General features: G+C 44.5%; 2 protein-coding genes across 2 annotated transcripts; both read left to right on the top strand.

Annotated features, from left to right (window-relative positions):
* The first annotated feature begins 239 nt into the window (after positions 1-239).
* On the top strand, positions 240-4,552 carry LOC120816382 (aquaporin-1). The gene is made up of 4 exons (XM_040171940.2): positions 240-2,790; positions 3,231-3,392; positions 3,613-3,693; positions 3,993-4,552. Exons 1-4 carry the CDS (start codon positions 2,428-2,430, stop codon positions 4,170-4,172), a joined length of 786 nt encoding a protein of 261 aa, XP_040027874.2. The 5' UTR covers positions 240-2,427; the 3' UTR covers positions 4,173-4,552.
* Positions 4,553-6,517: 1,965 nt separating this feature from the next.
* On the top strand, positions 6,518-18,031 carry LOC120814261 (aquaporin-1-like). The gene is made up of 5 exons (XM_078098922.1): positions 6,518-7,012; positions 7,498-7,642; positions 17,596-17,618; positions 17,691-17,771; positions 17,855-18,031. Exons 1-5 carry the CDS (start codon positions 6,650-6,652, stop codon positions 18,029-18,031), a joined length of 789 nt encoding a protein of 262 aa, XP_077955048.1. The 5' UTR covers positions 6,518-6,649.
* The last annotated feature ends 5,091 nt before the right edge of the window (positions 18,032-23,122 follow it).

Here is a 23,122-nt window from a genome sequence, read left to right as displayed (position 1 = left end):
TGACAACAATTTTAATGATCCATAAGGATCTGATGCAAGCGACAATGTGCAGCATTTGTTTCCTTTGGGCACAAAAATACCTTGTGAGCAATCTGTAATTAGATAAATTTGAGCAATTAGTAAAATGAGTTCCTGACGGCCACAGGCGGTTTCATGGGTCACTGGCCTTCGGCATTGTCCATGCCGCTCAACCTCCTACCCATCAGCCGCTTTGTTGCACCACCGACCCGCAGTTCTCCAGACAAACACTGGCAGGACGTACGTGGTTGGATTGCAGACCCAACGGGGACGAGCTGTCCAAGCCAACCCGTCGAGCTTTTGCTGAATCACACCTCAGTTTTTTCTTGTGACTTGACAACTACAGCCATGAAAAATGTCCTGAACGCAGATCCGAATGTTTGGAATGTCCCGAACCAGAAGTCCGTCATTCAGTGAGTTTAGATTGTCTATCTTTAATATGTTTTAATAGTGCAAGGATATTGATATTGTTACAATGCGTGCAGGAATTGGAAATGAAGTGGTGTCCTGCTACATGGTGTATTTTGGAGATCCATTGCATTAAACAGCAAAGCTCTGGAAACAATCCACAAACTTGTGTTATTGGTGCGACTACTATCCACGGCTGATGGTGCAATCCGCATGCTGCGTGGTTTGATTATTAGAGCGTGACGCCAGTGACCTCTGCGCATGGTACGCGTCACCTTTTCAACCTCGATACCTGTCAAAACTCCCACCCGTGGTGACCTTGACCTCCACATGAGATGTACATTCTGCTGCTGCCTCAGTGGCCGGTTCCATTTGCTGTAGGAGTTCATGATATTCATTTTGACTCATACATAAATTCCTTACACAGAACTGCTCAGTGCGTTCACGCGTCGGGAATTCACTCCTCCATTTGCGGCGCGGGAGCGGCTCACAGGTGGCGCCGTCGAATGTGGAGAAGACGCATAAGCTGCGTTTCTCTGGACGTCTGATAAGATGATGATACAGCAATCATACTGCTGACCGTGAACTATTTGTCAAATTACTCACTGTAACAGATGTGCAAAGTTTTGGGATGTTTGGACCCTCCCTTGTTATCTTAACAGGCCGCGCCTGCTGGTGGTTGATGTTCATCTTCTGCACCGCAAAGGCAACTTTCAAAAGTGAAGTTTTTATTGTTCGTGAGAATGGTTCCTTTAAGTTCCTTTTAGCTCATAATGGTGATGGTTTATAATTAAAAGGTACTCAGCCCCTCATCTGGCCCTCATCTGCCCCTGGATGCGGCATGAAAAGTCAACAGTCAACAGATGTTTTAATACAGGAGGGTTCTCTTTTTACAACCTCACTGAAAATTAAGTGAGTGTTGATTAGACACCCTGTGATGCAATGACGGAATTAATCAAAATATGTGATATACTTTAAATCCCGTAGGTTTCAGAATGTAATGGAAATGGTGCGTTTTGCTGCCACAGCTAAATAATTCCTATTTGAATTGAATCGCACGTTAAAAAAGAGCTTCTTGAACCGTCGCTGAGAGACTTGCAGACATCCAGAGTAGCGGCAAAGTATTTTCCTCACAGGTTTTGCATTGTTCTGGTTGCTGTTTGTTTTTCACACTCACTTGAATTGGGGGCCGGGTGCAGCAGGCTGCTCAGTTCTCAAAGTTGATGTTTTACCCTGCGCCAATTATTTTTCAAATAATTATTGGGCAAACATCCGTTTAGTTAATAAGTTATAGTTGCTCCATCATTAGGAATGTTTCCGGTTTTTAATTCGATTCGCATTTCATGATTTATTGACGTGCTGAATATTAAAGATTCTTTATTAAGTCTCCTGTTGTCCCCTGGCTTGTTTTTGAAAGTTTATATTGTCAATAAGGACATTCTGTTTTGTTTTGTTTTTCTCTCAAATTTTTTTTTGTTTCTCTCTATTTCTTTAAAACTGTCTCTCAACGTGTTGGGAGTGTCCTCGCATTCGCTTTCACTCTCCCCATGTGTGCTTTGAGGGACTAATGATAAAGTCCACAAAAGCAAACCACACAATTTGTTCAACGTTTCACACTTTTGTCATTTTAAAGCAAAAGTCATTTAAAACCTTGACAGAGTAAAACCGAGTGTGAACGTTACCTTTAGATATGAGCTATTTGAGGACCCGGGTCTCTCACTCACACAGTCCAAAGACCAGAGTGTGGTGCACGGGGAGGTGCAGGGAGAGGGCTGCAGGACATGCAAAAGAGGAGGGAGGGTGCTGGAGAAGAGGGAGGGAAACGGGAGCACCAGACTTTGGGTTTTCTCATTAATTCAGTGTGGCCCTCTTTCAGCTTTTTAAAAGCCCGCCCACTGACCATTATCAGCGGAGAGGCCCTATATATGGAGACTGCCGCTGTTGTTTGTGAGTACACAGGCGTTACAGAGCTCCAGCGACCGAAGCCACACCGCCACCACCATGAGAGAGTTCATGAGCAAAAACTTTTGGAAGGCCGTTCTGGCCGAACTGGTCGGAATGACCCTCTTCATTTACCTCAGCATCTCGGCGGCCATCGGCAACAAGAACAACAGCAGCCCGGACCAGGAGGTGAAGGTGTCGCTGACCTTCGGGTTGGCCATCGCCACGCTGGCTCAGAGTTTGGGTCACATCAGCGGAGCCCACCTGAACCCCGCGGTCACCTTCGGGATGCTGGCCAGCTGCCAGATCAGCTTGTTCAAGGCGGTCATGTACGTCGTGGCCCAGATGCTGGGCTCAGCTCTGGCCAGCGGCATCGTGTATGGGGCCCGTCCAAGCACCACTGACGCGCTGGGGCTCAACGCTGTGAGTATATCTTTTTTTATGTTATTGCTGAGGATGTGTGTCACTGTCTGTGATGTTCCTTGGTCCTTTTGTATTATTGAACAGTGATGAGACACCAAACTGAATCTGCAATGAAACTATCGCGATTCTGGTGAATTAGTTGGTTAATAGTTGTTGTTGTTGTTGTTTCTTCATTTCTCTTTGACCTGTCTGCAATATCATATAATAGCTGTCTTCTTATAAAAAAACGCTGGGGGTTTCAAGGCATGATGTCACTGTGGAGAAACACATGGTGTAACACAGCTAAATTGTTTGGGCATGAAGAGAAAATAAGGCGATGTGGCAGTTTTCAGTGTCGTCAGGCTTCTATTTGCTAAACAGAAGCGCTGGCGTTGGGAAACCATCAATCTAACTGACACAGACTGACAAACTCTTGTTGTTTTTGTATTCCTCTCTCGCAGCTCAACGGTGTCACTCCCAGTCAAGGCGTGGGCATTGAGCTTCTGGCAACCTTCCAGCTGGTGCTGTGTGTCATTGCAGTCACTGATAAAAGAAGGCGTGATGTCACCGGCTCAGCACCCTTGGCCATTGGCCTCTCGGTCTGCCTGGGACACTTGGCAGCTGTGAGTTTTCCCCGTAAAGCCATTTCCAGCGCAGTGTGACGTTTATCTGGGCCTGTGCACACGGCTTTTGTGCAACGTACACAAGCACCAGATACAACGCAGCCGGGGCGGCGGAACGGTTTCATGCATTCTTAACGCTTTCAGCTGATAGCCCTGACCCCATCACTCCAGCAGACCATGCAGCTGACCTCACGCCGTCTCTTTTTGTGGTTCATAACAGATCAGCTACACGGGCTGCGGCATCAACCCCGCTCGCTCCTTCGGTCCGGCTTTGATCCTGAGCGATTTCACGAACCACTGGGTGAGTCTGAGACGGACGAACGAAAGCTCATTACGCGCGCCTGACATGTGTCTGCGTGCATGTTACATGTTGAGCTTCAATAATTGAATTCCCACGACAGGCAGATGAGCCCATTACTGAGGAATCCTCCGCTCCCCCCAGTTAATCAGTGATAGACACCCTGTTGCTTCACAGTTAGCTCGGCAAACACGGGCAGCACAACCCTTTGAACTTGATTATCTTGTCTTACCTGTGATAACGACGATGGATAGATTAACGCGATGCCGCCACAGAGGCTGATCTAACGCTCTCCGCTGCAGGTGTACTGGGTGGGGCCTATGTGCGGTGGTCTGGCAGCGGCTCTCATTTACGATTTCCTGCTGTTCCCCAAATATGATGACTTCCCCGAGCGCATGAAGGTCCTGGTCAGCGGCCCGGCGGGCAACTACGACGTCAACGGAGGCACCGACAACGCGACCGTGGAGATGACGTCGAAATAGTCCCGTGCACTTTCTCTCTGCACATGTTTATGCTCCTGTGGAAAAAAAAAACAAAGCTCTCATATTGGGTGTAGGATCTCAGTGTTTTTGTGCTATTTTGAATTACTATTGAGGATTGTTGCAACGAGCCACTTAGTGTCTCTCTGAGGTAGAACTCCGTCAAACCCCAAACTCAGAAGTTGAGGATGTCGGCATGTTGACAGAGCGGTGGGTAGAAATGTTTGTCCCATATCAGTATTCTAATGACGAGCCAGTTTCCTTTTGTACACCCTTTGCGTCTGTGTAACTTTTATATATTTCTGATGGATAATGTTTTGTGTGTGCACTCTTGAATGGTCTCTCTGTTTTTTAAATAAATAAAACACTTGTTGTTAACAGCTGTTACTGTGTGCGCTTTCTTGTTTTCACGTAGGAACAAAATCTGGTGTTAGAGATTTGATTTTTTCACCATCAAGCAGTCAAAATAAACCTTACTGAAGGCAGACTAACACTCACTTCATCTTATTATCCCGTTGGTTCCCTCAAAAGACAACTTTTTAAATGTTTTTAGCGGGAATCAACATATGTGGCAAACGCACGTTTCTGCCTTGTTATTTTCTGCCTTATTTATTTTTCAAAGAAAAAAATGACATAAACGACATTACTGTTAGTGTGAGTTATATCTTGTGATTGAAATACTTTTTGAAGAAAACATCTGGAGTCTCAGAATATTTCCAGATGACAAAATACATTTTCATCCAGATTCATGCTAAATTAACCCTTAGGGGAGCTCCAGGGCGGCAAACATGTGCTTTTGGGTGTCTTCCAGTGAACCAAGTCAGAAGACCTGCCCAGTCAGACAGTCTTTAATTTATCTGATAAGAAATCAGTACGCGGTGGTCTGCATTCCCAAATAGCATGAGCAAAATTATGAAATTCATTATTTATAGACCAACGTGTTTCAGGGAAGATAACAAGCAGATGTTCTAATCGTGTGGGAGCAAAATTATGCACATAAGAGTGAGACAAATGTGTAAATGTGTAGGTCTTTAAATTCACATGCAAAGATTAGCTCAGAGCTGAAGGTTGATCTCATTTGTGGGCGTGATCTTTTTTAAACGAGTTAAGCCTGACACCCTCATTCTAAATATTGTTATATATTTTTTTGTGAATATTTGTTTTGAATATTCTTTTTGAATATATTTTTTCATGATATTTATTTTGAGCATACATATATAGATTTCTTTCTAGAATGTACCAAAGGAGTAAAGACGTCTTTTTTAACAAATAAAATGTATTGACAGGAGACTTTGCCGGCCAGTCGAGCTGCTGCTTCTCACGTAGTTTGAATGTGTGGCCTTTGTCCTTCCTCCACTTATCTCTGGCATTTACTTTATTAGGTCCTGTATATTACTACACACCTCCTCCATCCTGCTGGATGAATGGCTCCTCTCCTTGATGTTATCATCTCTAATCTCAGGCATCTATATTTCAAATATGACATTTAGTAACAATTGAAACATATCCGTTGTGTGGTTTTTTTATTTGATTTAAGAATGAAAAGAAATGACTGAGTTTAAGTCAAGAGATGTTTCGCAACACGTTCTTTTAAAGAGAAAAGATGAGCTGCTTTTTTTGTTGCTTTTCCCGTCTTCCCTTTTCTCATTTTACTGAAAAGCAGACAAGAAGCAGCGTGACCCTTTGACCTCTCAGTCCGTTCACACAGAAAAAGGAGAATGGGAGGCTGGTTTCCTCGTTGGAAACTCAAAAAGGTCCCGTTTCCTTCACAGCGGCACATGACTGATGTTAACTTCAATGCAGCCGGCCCTGCGTGACGCCAGCTGAGAATAGAACAAGATGGTTCACAAACACTTGCAACAAGTAATGGCCAACAAGTGTCCTTCCCACATCTGACTGATGTCGTTCACACATTCACCACACGTGTTAAGCAGGATGGAGTTAAACCAGGAAACGACAAGGTGCCTTTTACACAAGGAGTCTATTTTCAATTTCACGTTAAGGAATAAGAATAAAAATGCAAATGAGCAGATGACTCAAGCATGGATTGAATTTTGAACGCCAGGTGCCGAGTGCTGCTTGTGTTATTTCGTAAATTGCCCATTTAAAAAAAAGCAAGTTGATAATTTAACATCATCTTCATCATTCAGTCGCCACTTCTTTTCTCAAAGTAACACTTGGGTGCAGTCTAAGGAAGTGTGAATAAGATTAAAAGCCGTCTGTTTGAATGAAGAAGTGCCGGACACAGTGGGAGACATTGGAGGTCATTGTCGCTTGGTGAATCTCAGCTGCTTCCAATCAGGCCTTGATTTTTTTACGCCTTCATGCACAACGAACGCTGGTTAACGCGGCTCGCCACGTTTTCTATTGGGCCGCTGGCGGGACCAGATCTCAGCTTGTGCCAGAAGTTCCGCGCGTCACTGACGCTCCAGAATCCGTTCGCCGCCGCCGCCATGAAGTCATGATTCAACTGAGCGGTCATGTCGGAAATCAAAGCGTGGGGATTTTGGAGGGCGGTCCTGGCAGAGTGTCTGGGGACGATCGTCTTCGTCTTCATCGGCCTCTCGGCCGCAATAGGGGACCGCAATAACTCCTACCCCGACCAGGAGATAAAAGTGGCGTTGGCCTTCGGCTTGGCCGTTGCCACGTTGGCGCAGTGCCTGGGACACGTCAGCGCTGCCCACCTGAATCCCGCCATCACGCTGGGCCTCTTGGTCAGCTGCAAGATCAGTCCGCTCAGAGCCCTTGTCTACATGAGCGCTCAGGTGGTGGGAGCAGTGGCTGGCAGTGTCATAGTGTACGGCACCAGGCCAGAAACAACACATTCCCTCGGTGTTAACAAGGTAAGGATGAACGCACGCGTTTCCACTTTCCCCGACTAGCGCTTTGCTTAATGGAGGACATGTGTTTATCAAATTGAGAGGCATTTGGCGAATTTGCCTCCAGCCTGATGTAGATTTCCTAGGAAGTGTCAACTTTGGTCAACCGTCCAGTTTTGGACGGTTGACCAACTGCAGGTGATACTTTTGTTTAATTGCGTAGCTGGCATGCAACAAAGGCAGTTCTTCACTCACTGTAGTGATTATGGGATAAAAGATCGTCCAGTTTTGTTTTCGAAGCGTTACCCATTTTAGAACTGCAAGTGATACTTTGTTTAATTGCGTAGCTGGCATGCAACAAAGGCAGTTCTTCTCTCACTGTAGTGATTATGGGATAAAAGCCTTATCTGCTGTAATGGACTGAACAGGCACTGTTGAATTGCTTTTTTGCTTTTTTGTTATTATGCAAGAAAGCGGGGGAAAATATGTATGTCTGTCCTGTATTGCAGCTAAACGGTGTCAGCCCAGGCCAAGGTTTTGGTGTGGAATTCCTGCTCACCCTTCAGTTGGTCCTGTGTGTGCTCGCGGTCACCGACCAGAGACGTGACGTCGGCGGATTTGCACCTCTGGCGGTGGGATTGTCCGTAGCACTGGGTTGACACAAGTTCTGCGACCCCGTTGAAGCGTGGATGTGTGTGTGTCTGGTTTCAGGTGTACTGGGCCGTACCAATGTGTGCCGGTGTGGTGGCAGCGCTTCTGTACGATTATCTGCTGGCGCCCAGAAAGGATCCCTGCGGTGAAAAAACAAGAGGCCTGCTCTGCTGTGGCTCAAAGCAGGAAAAAGACCATCGCGAGCCGCTTCTAGAAGAGGGTTCAGGAGAGTTCTGAGAAGAAATGACTGTGTGCGGCTGATTTTGTATAAAACTTTCTCAACATTAGGAGTTTAGTCTTTTCTCTAAATCTCAAGTATGTGACCTGAAATTATGTGCACTGCTTTAGGAATCTATGCTACTTTTTGCTGATTGGATGCACTGTTGGTGAGTTTGACAAACCAGGAGTACTTCTTGTAGGACGGGACCGTTAAGCCCAGGTCTTGACCATGAACCACACAATTTTCTAACTGATGAAATCTAGTGAAGCACATATACACACTGGGAATAATTTCTTTTTGAATAATGTGAACATGTACGTTTCTTAATGACAAAAGTACAGCTGAATAATGAATCTGGGTAATCTTACTAAATCGGTGCCTTTAAGGATTAAGCGGTCAATGGTGTGTCTATGAACGGAATAATTTAGATTTTGGGGTTTGGTTGCATAACTGCAGTGAAGATCTCAACCTGTAGTTGACAATCGAGATCTGGTGCGTACCAAACATTTGGTACGTGCAGCGTTTGTATTTTGATGTGTCCCCCTTTCATTCTGAGCGCGCTGACAGCAATCGGTGTTTGTAGTGCGGTTTTGTCAGCCTCCCAGGTGGGTCCACGATGCACAGAGCGAATACGCAGCAATGCAGAAATATTCCGCTCATCTTTTGTGAAGTGTGTTACCTCAACAGAGAGCGTAGTTTGCCGCATGTCGGTTTCCTATCCAACTTTCAGCAGATTTTTTTGTGGCTACTGATCTGAATCTTTACATAGTCGCTCACAGTTGGAGGATTTTCATCCACTTTAAATACGGTATTATTTTACTATTATACCACAACTAAAAATGTCCACACTGTCCTCAACATGAAGTCAAAGACAGCTTTGAAAACCCTAACACTTTGACTGCGGTATAATAACCTACTGTAATGGCTCAGGGGCCTCCCCCGACTGGATAACTTCAAACTCCACCTTCTCCCTGCTGCTCTTTAATAAACCGTATCTCTTGTGTCATCTATTCCAGTGGTCCCCAACCTTTTTTACCTCACGGACCGGTTTTATGTCAGACAATATTTCGCGGCCCGGTCGAGAAGGTCCGACGGGGGGGGGTTGGCGGAACGACCGACGGGGGGTAGTAGTCGTGCGCTCTGTGTTTGCTGGTCGGCGAAACTGCCGTGCACGATACAAGGACAAGAAAAACGCCTGGTGACGTGTGGGGAATATGTCAGAGGGACGGGGGGGGGGGGGGGGGGAGGGAATTAGGAGAAAATCCAGTCAATTTTCAAAATGAAACATTTTTCAGAAAAAAAAAATATATATATAAGCTTTCTGTGGTGCGGCCCGGTACCAAACGGTACCGGTCCGCAGCCCGGTGGTTGGGGACCACTGATCTATTGCCCTTCCCTCACTTTCTGAAAGCGCCCCTCCATTGATCAGGCTGTAATTTATGGTTTGTGGTGTGGAAATAGATGGCTGCTGGTTCTTATCATAGCTGAGGAGTGAAAACTAAATTAATAGTATAAGTTGAAATGTCAGAAAATGACGACAAGGCATCTGAACGCCATTTTTGTAATACGTCAAATTAGAGTCAGCTTTGTTTGACGGACAAGGACGGACTGTTGATGTAACAGCGCCGCATTGTTTCATTATAACCAACTGCTCTCAAAATATGGGATGATCTTGTGCTGTTGCAGTGATAGTGAGTACGCAGGCACAAACACACACACACACACACACACACACACAGATCTTAGCAACGACTTGTGCTCTGACAAAGTGCGGTAAGCCGACGCAGAGCAACTCTCACTCCTCAAAATCTGAACCTCTGGCCGCGTCTCGAAAGGTCACAGGTCAAAGTGGCTGCTTCCCTTGAGTCCACGACCTCTGGAGAGCTCGAGGGGGCCTAACCTCTCAACCTTGACTGACCACTTAAAACTCATCTGAGCTCTGTCTTAAGCACTTTTTAGGCCTGTGTTGTTTAAAGCTGTGCACAGCTGACTGTTTTGACTCTCTGTGAACCTAAACCCAGACAGCAATCCAACATTGAATAAACATTGTTTTTCCATCTAAATCATCATTATGGTTGATATTGAAATTTCAATGCAAAATAAACGTTGAATCACCATTACCATATTGATGAAAACCTGATGTTATTTTGATGGAAACAATATTGGAACAACATTGATCTATAGTTATCTTTATGATTGAAAGTGCAATCCCTGAATGTGTTGAAACATAGTTGATAATGCATCGATGTATAGTTGACCGGGATTATGATTGAAAATCCATTGATTTTTGGTTGACCGGGAGATCAACGGGTGGTAAACCAACGTATTGCACGAGACAAGCTCATTTCTGGACCCTTGGCACAAGCGTAGCTACAGGTAAGCTTGCTTAATGTTCGATATGAATGAATCAAATACCGTTAGACTGATCATTGTAGTATAATCATTAGTGTAGTAACCAACGCAGTGCTGCAGCTAACGTTAGTCATGAAATAGATTTTTGTTTTACTAATGTGTTAAAATCTTTCAAAAGCAGGCTAGCCTACTTCGTGGTTCTCTTTACAGTTAGCAAAACCTCTGAGTCCAGTCTATTTTTATAGCTAGCTCAAAATACACGTCACTCGGTACCCATTGCTAATAGTGTCGGGAAATCTATTTTACAGTCACCGCTATTTCTTCTGCCCGCCGGAAAACACCATAATAACAGTGTGCTCCATCTAGCGCTAACGGTAACGTTCATCAAGCTAGCCTGTTGGCGGCGCCGTGCGCTCAAACCTTTGAGAAATCACGGCTGATTAGCACTACGTAGCCACCACCAAGGGCACAGAAGTCATGTCATGCACGTTTGAGCGCTAACGTTAACGTTACCCACAGAAGAATACATGACTTACCTTATTATTCAATGCAGAACTGTCTCGAGTTGTAACTGGAAAAGCCAACCATCTCGTCGTAATACAAATCGAGATGGCGTTACTATCCCGCACCCCAATCCAGTGCAAAACCCTTTCTTAAATGCTAATTGTTTTGCATTGTGATTTTATTTTTTTGTTTTAGATGCTCTTACTCGGCAGATGGGGGCAGCTGCCGTCACCCAATTCAATTTTTCCCAAGCTGTGCAAAAGGTCTATGCGCCAGACCGGAGAGGAGGGACTGGACGACAAAATAATGCGGCCGTCAGAGAATGAATTTGTGTTTAAATAGTGTGGTGTGTTCATTGTTTTATAGGCCGATTTCAAATGTTCCATTAGCCTACTTAACATCCTGGCTGTAGATAAAGCAGGCTATTTAATTTATGGCATTTAAAATTAACATATAAAAAGATTGAAATTCCGTTGAAATAACGTTGATCCTTAGTTCAGTTGAAATTTCAACATTGTTTCAATATTCCTGACAATTGAAATACCATTGAAATTCCGTTGATCTATGGACAGGATATCAACATTGTTTCAACATTAAATCAGGGTGCAAAATGATGTTGAATCAACATCAGAATTCAACGTTGATTCAATGACTTAGTGTTGACAATGCGATGTTGATTTAACATTGTTTCAATGACTGTTTGCTGTCTGGGAAACGTGCTCATTTCCAATGTCATCACCATTGTTGGGCGTATCCACCATTGACGCTTCTCCATCGAGTGACTCAGCGGTGCTAATTGTATTAGCCTTGCTAGCCAAGTTGACCTTAAAGCAGGGGTCTCAAACTCGCGGCCCGCGGGCCAATTGCGGCCCTCGGGACGATATTTTGTGGCCCCATCCTTAATATGAAAGTGTAATGTTAGTGCGGCCCGCAAGTTTTATACTGTAACCCCACTGTCAGCTGCTGTGTGGGACATGTTATGATGTTCTGGTTTCCTACTGTGTGCTTGTCCAGTGAACGTGGCATGCATGTGACTGACATGGGGGCGGGTCGTGTGTGTCGGCCGAGGTGCAGAGAGCAGGAGGGTGAAATGTTTCCTGCCCTCTTTCGCGCAGGTGATCATGTGACTAACCGTTAGCATCGCTCGTTTAATAAAGTTTTCCTTTACGACTCACACTAACAATACATGAAGCATCTGACGTCACCGACGAGCGTCTCCGTCCATTACTACGCAGCTTCGATTCAAGTAACTTCACGTTTGGCTATAAAGGAATTCCACGGTCACATGACCTTAGGTCTCCCCCGCTGAGTTAAAGGAGGACTAGTGTTGTAGTCTCATTCGGACCGATCCCCCAGGGTGGGGTTCAATGACTGCTTTTGAAAGTGAGTGTTAAGTTGTGTTATTGGTGACCATGCCGTTCGGACGCTAGTCTGGCCCGCGTTCAGTTGAAGTGGGCTGCATCTGGCCCGCAGCTGATTTGAGTTTGAGACCCCTGCCTTAAAGGTTTGGATACTATTCAGGCAGTCAGAACCCCGACGAGTGTAGGCTGTGAGATAAAAAACGGAGGGGTAACCCAGCAGCAAACAAGCTAGCATAATGGCCGGCTAGCTGCCGCGCGTCGTGGCCCTCCCCTTTTTACCTGCTACTTCTACCCTCCAATTCATCTCCACTGCCCCTCGTATGGATGTGGCCAGCGAGTGAGCCGCGTGGAGCTGCGGCCGTGACTCGCCGTTACATTAGAATCATTTAACGAGCTTTCAGGAGCTAAGATTGAAAAAAAGCTGCTGTTTTTTTATTTTTTTCCGCTCAAAGTGATGATTCTTATCATCCAGAATCCAGAAAACCATAAATATTGTTTTATAATTCAACCTCCATTCAAGGTTTTAGGAAATATTATTTGTCATGCTCATTTGTATGAGTAAAAGACATGATAAATATCAGCATCCTTGATTTCTCTCCTCTCTCCTCTCAAACGGTCAAAAATCCTAGAAGAACCAGACAACTACAAGCAGTGCTGTTGTCTTTTACTGGAATGGTTTCCATGGCAACGTTTCCGGGCGGCGACGGGGTGCTCCCATGGCAACTGCTTTGATCTCAGTGACCTCATCAGAGTGTTGACCTCATCATAGAGTGCTGACATCATCATAGAGTGTTATAAAGAGCTCTTGGAACCCAATCTCTTCATTGCGTTTCAAGCCGAGTTAGCAAGCAGTTGATATCTTGTGAGTATATAAGTTATCAGTTGCATTTGTCTTTCACGACCACGAAAAGTATTTTAAAACAGCAGTCCATTCTTGTACCAAGTATTCTTCATACAATGAATCGAGGAAACGGACATAGATATGGGACTGATGCCCCTCGGTGTGGCGCAGGCCCTCCACCGAAAACATACCATCTGAAACAGGCACTCACACGTGCCAACGAGGAGGTCTTCCGTCTGACCGAACTTGTGAAAGACCTTGAGTACTTCAAGACGGATGCTGAGATTGAGAAGAACAGTTTTTACCTTGTCATCAAAGATGGGAGATTGGCAACCGCCCGTCTGGAGAAGAGTCTGCAGACCGCCAACAAGAGGATCAAGACCCTGGAGGAAAAGATGGCCCAAGAACAGCTCGTCAGTCACCAGGAGAAGGAGCGGATGGTTCAAGAGCATGAGGACGAACATGCCGACCAAGTCATCAAGTACCTTAATCTCTTCAAGAAGAACGAGGAGTTGTCTCTGAGCCTCGCCGACGCCAAAGACGAACTCGTCACCAACGAGATCTGGCGAAGAAAGTACGAGGTTCTGGAGAAAAAGACCAACCAAGACATCGCCCTAAAACAAGAGGCACTGGAAGCCCTTCAGGTAAAATACCAGGGGATGGCCACCGAGGTTGAGAACCCGATGTGCCAGAAGACCAGTGAGACCCTGAAAGTCAACGAAGAGATGCAGTCCGAAAACCTCCACCTGCTGGAACGTCTGAGAGTACAGGAGGAAAAGATGGCTGAAGTCCAGCTCATCAGTCACCAGGAGAAGGAGCGGATGGTTCAAGAGTATGAGGCCAAACTTTCCGACCAAAATATCCAGAACCAGGCACTGGAAGCCCTTCAGGTAAAGTACCAGGAGATGGCCACCGAGGTTGAGAATCTGATGGTCCAGAAGCTGAGTGAGACCCTGAAAGTCAACAAAGAGAAAGAAAGCATCTTACATAAGCTGAGAGAGACTGAACAACAGCTCATCAGCGAGGAAGAGAAATTCAAAGATCTGGAAACAAGGGTGTGCAAAGAACTGAACCTCAAACAAGAGATGTCGGAGACCAGAGTAACACAACTGTACTCCGACAACCTTGCTCTGGAGGAGAAGTTGAACAAGCAGCAGGCCAACAACCACCAGTTGGAGGCAGAATACAAACTGCTAACGGACTGGAGGGATGGCATGGCTGACAAACAAAAGCACCAAGAGGAGAACAGATCCCTCAAACTCCAACAGATGGAGGAGATGGCCAAAGAAAATCAGATTCTCATCACCAAGGTGAAACAGTTGCAGGACGAAAACACTCTTCTTGAAAACATCTGTCTGGACTTGAAGAAGAAGAAGAGAGGCATCTTTGGAAGAAGAATGCAGGAAAGACAGGTAGAGATGGACAAGATGAAGCAAAAAATGCAGGACCGGGAGACTAAGAGGTCCGAAAAAGAAGAGAAGAAGGGCCGTGAGGAGAAAAAGACCTTCCAGGGCTGAACACCACAGGCTGAACACCACAGGCTGAACATCACAGACTGAACATCACAGAATGAACACCAGTAGAAACACATATACATACACACATAGTCACACACGTACACATAAGTACACATACACATAAATGCACATACACATAGTCATACACATAAGTACACAAAAAGTACACATAAATACACATACACATAGTCATACACATAAATACACAAAAAGTACACATAAATACACATAAATGCACATACACATAGTCATACACATAAGTACACAAAAAGTACACATAAATACACATACACATAGTCATACACATAAATACACAAAAAGTACACATAAATGCACATACACATAGTCATACACATAAATACACAAAAAGTACACATAAATACACATACACATAGTCATACACATAAATACACAAAAAGTACACATAAATACACATAAATGCACATACACATAGTCATCTCCTCCATGAACCGCCACCTTAACGTGGTGGAGGAGTTTGAGTGGCTCAGTGACCCTGTGAGCGGTGTTGTCTCTTGGTATCCCAACAAGACCAACACCCTTCAGGCGAGAGTCCAGACTAAGAGCGGTTCAACAAACAAAAAAAACAAGAAGCCTGCTCTGCTGTGGCTAAAAAGCAGGAAAAAGACCATCGCGAGCCCCTTCTAGAAGAGGTTTCGGGAGAGTTCTGAGAAGAAATGACTACTTTATTTGTACCTCGGGAATTTGCCGTGCAGCTGTGGTAGAAGGTAACGGTAGTGTTGACTCCCTCCCACATACCCGATCTGGTTGATTCTACCTGCATGTTGGTTAAGCAGATGCGATGAAATAAGCCACTGTTTATTTGTGGGAGGGGGTTAAGAGGGCTTTGGATGCAGAATTTGTTAGCAAGTTACCAGGGGTGTAACGATTCATTCACTGAATCGATTAATGGATTTTAGTTGCGATCCAACTGAATCGATCTGTGCTCCGCAAATCGGCATTCCGGACGACATATATCGATTACAAATCGATTGAAATGGTAATTATTCAATTGTATCGATACTTGGAAACCGCACATTGGATTTAAGTACAAAAACGGTATGGATGTGTGTTTGTTTGTTTGTTTTTTAGCACTTTAGACACGTTAAACGTTACTCGATTCAGTCTGCCTGTCTGTGACGTCATCAGTACGCAGCCGGAGCCGTGAAAAACTCTGAACAACAACAAAACACAGCGTGGAGGAGACGACTGCGAGCAAGACATTTACAAACCAACTTATCGATCCAGCGCATGGAAACATTTGGGCTTTTGCAAACACGGAGGTGTTCTAAATAACTCGGTCGCTGTTTGTAGAATATGTAGAAGCTAAATAAAAAAACACAGAAAAAACACAACACGCCGACAGTCAGGCACCTCTAGCAGCGTCACTGCTGCAGCAGCAGCAGCAGGTAACTCCAGCTCTCCTGACACCTCAGGCCTCGCCAGCACCAAACTCAACATCACAGTAACACTTGCCAGGTTTATCTGTAAAGACATGCGACCCTACAATGTGGTTGAAAATCCGGGGTTCTGTAAATTGATCCAAGCATTGTGTAATTATTGTGGAATGTTTACATTGAAAATGGCACTTGATTCAAATAAAAGGTTAATACATTTGACATTAATTGTTGTTTGCTTGTTTATAATATCCATAATTGATTTAAACCTGATTTCCTTACAAGAAACAACAGGGATCTCGGAAACTTTGCCTGCACTGTCCAGTAAAGTTACTGAATCGATTTCAAGTCACTGAATTGAATCGAATCGTTCTAAATTAACCCAGATCGTCCATGAATCGAATCGGCAACCATGAATCGCGATTCGAATCGAATCGTTGTTAAAATGAATCGTTACACCCCTACAAGTTACTATTCACATCTATTGGCGCTGCTTTCGTTATGAATAAAAGGTGGCAGGAGCTGAAGTTCACGCCTTGGCCCTTTGCAGCTGTAAGCGTGGGTCGACTAGAGACCGCTGTTCTTTTGTCACGATTTAAGACCTGTCCTCCGCGGTTACATCGTTTTGCAGGGTGTGTGTCAACAGATCAGAAAGTGTGCGCAGCAAAGCACAACTTCGATAGCAGCTACAAAGGTGTGAGACTTGGGAATAATTCTTATAGGCGTAAAACGGGGTCAGTATCAACAAATCCAGCACGTCTAAAGATGTAATGCATCCGAAGGTAATCTAAGGTCGCCCTGGGATTGCGTCAATAGCCTGTACGATTCATGCATGAATGGATAAGCTAACCCCACATTTTATTCCATGGATATAACCTGTTGAATAATTTACAGACTGTTTCCCTGCTTGTATCAACCGAACACCGTTGCAGGTGTACTGGCCGGTGCTCATGTGTAAAGACTTCAGTGTACAGAAGAAAGTCCTGCTGAATGGATTAAAACGATTGCAGTTAAAATAAGTGGCGAAGACAACAGCCCAGAGCCAAGTCAGTGGCCTACTAAAGAACAATGTATGATTTACAGATATGCTTTGAATATTAAAATATATTCCGGTTCATAGCCATTTTCATACACCACATCAATTCTAAATACATTTATGATATAATAAGGGAGTATTCTTCCAGTTTGTATCTTAAAGTTTTCTCTTTTTTTATTTGCAAAGTTCAAAGTAGTTACAGTCTAGGACTTGACAGAAAAAAAGCTATTAATTTAATGTATCTATAATTGATCACAAACCATATTATAATGTGTATATATATACACTATATATTATATAAATTATATGTTATATATATATGTAGTGTTTGGCATTGGTTCCAAAGACACACGTCTTCTCTCATTTCCTGTTTTATGGCTAACGCGTGTTCGATGTTCCCCACACGCTGAGCTACTGTAAACTCTCCATCTGAACATTTCTCCTCAGAAGCCCCGCGGTCGGAGGCCAATCCAGTCCAGGTCGACAGTTCAGTGAAGTGGTTGTTTGAGCGCCGGGGCAACACGGCCGCTTTCCCAGGTCAAAATGTAGTGTACTACTAAGAAATGCAATAAAAAGTCAAAATCAAGAATACTTGTATCTGTTTGTTCTTCATTTAAAGCATATTTAAAATGTACTTAAACAGTGCGTACTTCAACTAATTCAGAAAAAGGAGAATGGGAGGCTGGTTTCCTCGTTGGAAACTCAAAAAGGTCCACTGGGGCACCTTGCTGGGGTAAGCACACCGAAGCATTTACATCCTCCGTTCTAGCCTGAGTGCCGTTGTTTTCTGATCTGTGCTTTACAGATCAGCTTTACGGGATGCGGTATTAACCCGGCTCAGTCCTTTGGGCCTGCAATTCTACAGGACTCCTTTGATAACCATTGGGTATGCATCAGGGAGCCGCAGGTCGCGTTGACACAAGTTCTGCGACCCCGTTGAAGCGTGGATGTGTGTGTGGGTGGTTTCAGGTGTACTGGGCCGGACCAATGTGTGCCGGTGTGGTGGCAGCGCTTCTGTACGATTATCTGCTGGCGCCCAGAAAGGATCCCTGCGGTGAAAAAACAAGAGGCCTGCTCTGCCGTGGCTCAAAGCAGGAAAAAGACCATCGCGAGCCGCTTCTAGAAGAGGTTTCAGGAGAGTTCTGAGAAGAAATGACTGTGTGCGGCTGATTTTGTATAAATAAAACTTTCTCAACATTAGGAGTTTAGTCTTTTCTCTAAATCTCAAGTATGTGACCTGAAATTATGTGCACTGCTTTAGGAATCTATGCTACTTTTTGCTGATTGGATGCACTGTTGGTGAGTTTGACAAACCAGGAGTACTTCTTGTAGGACGGGACCGTTAAGCCCAGGTCTTGACCATGAACCACACAATTTTCTAACTGATGAAATCTAGTGAAGCACATATACACACTGGGAATAATTTCTTTTTGAATAATGTGAACATGTACGTTTCTTAATGACAAAAGTACAGCTGAATAATGAATCTGGGTAATCTTACTAAATCGGTGCCTTTAAGGATTAAGCGGTCAATGGTGTGTCTATGAAAGGAATAATTTAGATTTTGGGGTTTGGTTGCATAACTGCAGTGAAGATCTCAACCTGTAGTTGACAATCGAGATCTGGTGCGTACCAAACATTTGGTACGTGCAGCGTTTGTATTTTGATGTGTCCCCCTTTCATTCTGAGCGCGCTGACAGCAATCGGTGTTTGTAGTGCGGTTTTGTCAGCCTCCCAGGTGGGTCCACGATGCACAGAGCGAATACGCAGCAATGCAGAAATATTCCGCTCATCTTTTGTGAAGTGTGTTACCTCAACAGAGAGCGTAGTTTGCCGCATGTCGGTTTCCTATCCAACTTTCAGCAGATTTTTTTGTGGCTACTGATCTGAATCTTTACATAGTCGCTCACAGTTGGAGGATTTTCATCCACTTTAAATACGGTATTATTTTACTATTATACCACAACTAAAAATGTCCACACTGTCCTCAACATAAAGTCAAAGACAGCTTTGAAAACCCTCCCAACCGGCAAAGTGACTCATCACTTGTGTAGCTGCAAACCTAATGTATTTATTTACTACACTTGGCTTCAATAAAAGCCGCCAAGGAGCAGGTTACTGGTCTATTTAACACTTTGACTGCGGTATAATAACCTACTGTAATGGCTCAGGGGCCTCCCCCGACTGGATAACTTCAAACTCCACCTTCTCCCTGCTGCTCTTTAATAAACTGTATCTCTTGTGTCATCTATTCCAGTGGTCCCCAACCTTTTTTACCTCACGGACCGGTTTTATGTCAGACAATATTTCACGGCCCGGTCGAGAAGGTCCGACGGGGGGGGGTTGGCGGAACGACCGACGGGGGGTAGTAGTCGTGCGCTCTGTGTTTGCTGGTCGGCGAAACTGCCGTGCACGATACAAGGACAAGAAAAACGCCTGGTGACGTGTGGGGAATATGTCAGAGGGACGGGGGGGGGGGGGGGGGAGGGAATTAGGAGAAAATCCAGTCAATTTTCAAAATGAAACATTTTTCAGAAAAAATATATATATATATAAGCTTTCTGTGGTGCGGCCCGGTACCAAACGGTACCGGTCCGCAGCCCGGTGGTTGGGGACCACTGATCTATTGCCCTTCCCTCACTTTCTGAAAGCGCCCCTCCATTGATCAGGCTGTAATTTATGGTTTGTGGTGTGGAAATAGATGGCTGCTGGTTCTTATCATAGCTGAGGAGTGAAAACTAAATTAATAGTATAAGTTGAAATGTCAGAAAATGACGACAAGGCATCTGAACGCCATTTTTGTAATACGTCAAATTAGAGTCAGCTTTGTTTGACGGACAAGGACGGACTGTTGATGTAACAGCGCCGCATTGTTTCATTATAACCAACTGCTCTCAAAATATGGGATGATCTTGTGCTGTTGCAGTGATAGTGAGTACGCAGGCACAAACACACACACACACACACACACACACACAGATCTTAGCAACGACTTGTGCTCTGACAAAGTGCGGTAAGCCGACGCAGAGCAACTCTCACTCCTCAAAATCTGAACCTCTGGCCGCGTCTCGAAAGGTCACAGGTCAAAGTGGCTGCTTCTCTTGAGTCCACGACCTCTGGAGAGCTCGAGGGGGCCTAACCTCTCAACCTTGACTGACCACTTAAAACTCATCTGAGCTCTGTCTTAAGCACTTTTTAGGCCTGTGTTGTTTAAAGCTGTGCACAGCTGACTGTTTTGACTCTCTGTGAACCTAAACCCAGACAGCAATCCAACATTGAATAAACATTGTTTTTCCATCTAAATCATCATTATGGTTGATATTGAAATTTCAATGCAAAATAAACGTTGAATCACCATTACCATATTGATGAAAACCTGATGTTATTTTGATGGAAACAATATTGGAACAACATTGATCTATAGTTATCTTTATGATTGAAAGTGCAATCCCTGAATGTGTTGAAACATAGTTGATAATGCATCGATGTATAGTTGACCGGGATTATGATTGAAAATCCATTGATTTTTGGTTGACCGGGAGATCAACGGGTGGTAAACCAACGTATTGCACGAGACAAGCTCATTTCTGGACCCTTGGCACAAGCGTAGCTACAGGTAAGCTTGCTTAATGTTCGATATGAATGAATCAAATACCGTTAGACTGATCATTGTAGTATAATCATTAGTGTAGTAACCAACGCAGTGCTGCAGCTAACGTTAGTCATGAAATAGATTTTTGTTTTACTAATGTGTTAAAATCTTTCAAAAGCAGGCTAGCCTACTTCGTGGTTCTCTTTACAGTTAGCAAAACCTCTGAGTCCAGTCTATTTTTATAGCTAGCTCAAAATACACGTCACTCGGTACCCATTGCTAATAGTGTCGGGAAATCTATTTTACAGTCACCGCTATTTCTTCTGCCCGCCGGAAAACACCATAATAACAGTGTGCTCCATCTAGCGCTAACGGTAACGTTCATCAAGCTAGCCTGTTGGCGGCGCCGTGCGCTCAAACCTTTGAGAAATCACGGCTGATTAGCACTACGTAGCCACCACCAAGGGCACAGAAGTCATGTCATGCACGTTTGAGCGCTAACGTTAACGTTACCCACAGAAGAATACATGACTTACCTTATTATTCAATGCAGAACTGTCTCGAGTTGTAACTGGAAAAGCCAACCATCTCGTCGTAATACAAATCGAGATGGCGTTACTATCCCGCACCCCAATCCAGTGCAAAACCCTTTCTTAAATGCTAATTGTTTTGCATTGTGATTTTATTTTTTTGTTTTAGATGCTCTTACTCGGCAGATGGGGGCAGCTGCCGTCACCCAATTCAATTTTTCCCAAGCTGTGCAAAAGGTCTATGCGCCAGACCGGAGAGGAGGGACTGGACGACAAAATAATGCGGCCGTCAGAGAATGAATTTGTGTTTAAATAGTGTGGTGTGTTCATTGTTTTATAGGCCGATTTCAAATGTTCCATTAGCCTACTTAACATCCTGGCTGTAGATAAAGCAGGCTATTTAATTTATGGCATTTAAAATTAACATATAAAAAGATTGAAATTCCGTTGAAATAACGTTGATCCTTAGTTCAGTTGAAATTTCAACATTGTTTCAATATTCCTGATAATTGAAATACCATTGAAATTCCGTTGATCTATGGACAGGATATCAACATTGTTTCAACATTAAATCAGGGTGCAAAATGATGTTGAATCAACATCAGAATTCAACGTTGATTCAATGACTTAGTGTTGACAATGCGATGTTGATTTAACATTGTTTCAATGACTGTTTGCTGTCTGGGAAACGTGCTCATTTCCAATGTCATCACCATTGTTGGGCGTATCCACCATTGACGCTTCTCCATCGAGTGACTCAGCGGTGCTAATTGTATTAGCCTTGCTAGCCAAGTTGACCTTAAAGCAGGGGTCTCAAACTCGCGGCCCGCGGGCCAATTGCGGCCCTCGGGACGATATTTTGTGGCCCCATCCTTAATATGAAAGTGTAATGTTAGTGCGGCCCGCAAGTTTTATACTGTAACCCCACTGTCAGCTGCTGTGTGGGACATGTTATGATGTTCTGGTTTCCTACTGTGTGCTTGTCCAGTGAACGTGGCATGCATGTGACTGACATGGGGGCGGGTCGTGTGTGTCGGCCGAGGTGCAGAGAGCAGGAGGGTGAAATGTTTCCTGCCCTCTTTCTCGCAGGTGATCATGTGACTAACCGTTAGCATCGCTCGTTTAATAAAGTTTTCCTTTACGACTCACACTAACAACACATGAAGCATCTGACGTCACCGACGAGCGTCTCCGTCCATTACTACGCAGCTTCGATTCAAGTAACTTCACGTTTGGCTATAAAGGAATTCCACGGTCACATGACCTTAGGTCTCCCCCGCTGAGTTAAAGGAGGACTAGTGTTGTAGTCTCATTCGGACCGATCCCCCAGGGTGGGGTTCAATGACTGCTTTTGAAAGTGAGTGTTAAGTTGTGTTATTGGTGACCATGCCGTTCGGACGCTAGTCTGGCCCGCGTTCAGTTGAAGTGGGCTGCATCTGGCCCGCAGCTGATTTGAGTTTGAGACCCCTGCCTTAAAGGTTTGGATACTATTCAGGCAGTCAGAACCCCGACGAGTGTAGGCTGTGAGATAAAAAACGGAGGGGTAACCCAGCAGCAAACAAGCTAGCATAATGGCCGGCTAGCTGCCGCGCGTCGTGGCCCTCCCCTTTTTACCTGCTACTTCTACCCTCCAATTCATCTCCACTGCCCCTCGTATGGATGTGGCCAGCGAATGAGCCGCGTGGAGCTGCGGCCGTGACTCGCCGTTACATTAGAATCATTTAACGAGCTTTCAGGAGCTAAGATTGAAAAAAAGCTGCTGTTTTTTTATTTTTTTCCGCTCAAAGTGATGATTCTTATCATCCAGAATCCAGAAAACCATAAATATTGTTTTATAATTCAACCTCCATTCAAGGTTTTAGGAAATATTATTTGTCATGCTCATTTGTATGAGTAAAAGACATGATAAATATCAGCATCCTTGATTTCTCTCCTCTCTCCTCTCAAACGGTCAAAAATCCTAGAAGAACCAGACAACTACAAGCAGTGCTGTTGTCTTTTACTGGAATGGTTTCCATGGCAACGTTTCCGGGCGGCGACGGGGTGCTCCCATGGCAACTGCTTTGATCTCAGTGACCTCATCAGAGTGTTGACCTCATCATAGAGTGCTGACAT

Source organism: Gasterosteus aculeatus, chromosome 3 (assembly GCF_964276395.1).
Source record: "Gasterosteus aculeatus chromosome 3, fGasAcu3.hap1.1, whole genome shotgun sequence".
NCBI lineage: Eukaryota > Metazoa > Chordata > Actinopteri > Perciformes > Gasterosteidae > Gasterosteus > Gasterosteus aculeatus.
The sequence above is the reverse complement of the archived record's forward strand: the minus strand, read 5'-3'. Positions and strand labels throughout refer to the sequence as shown.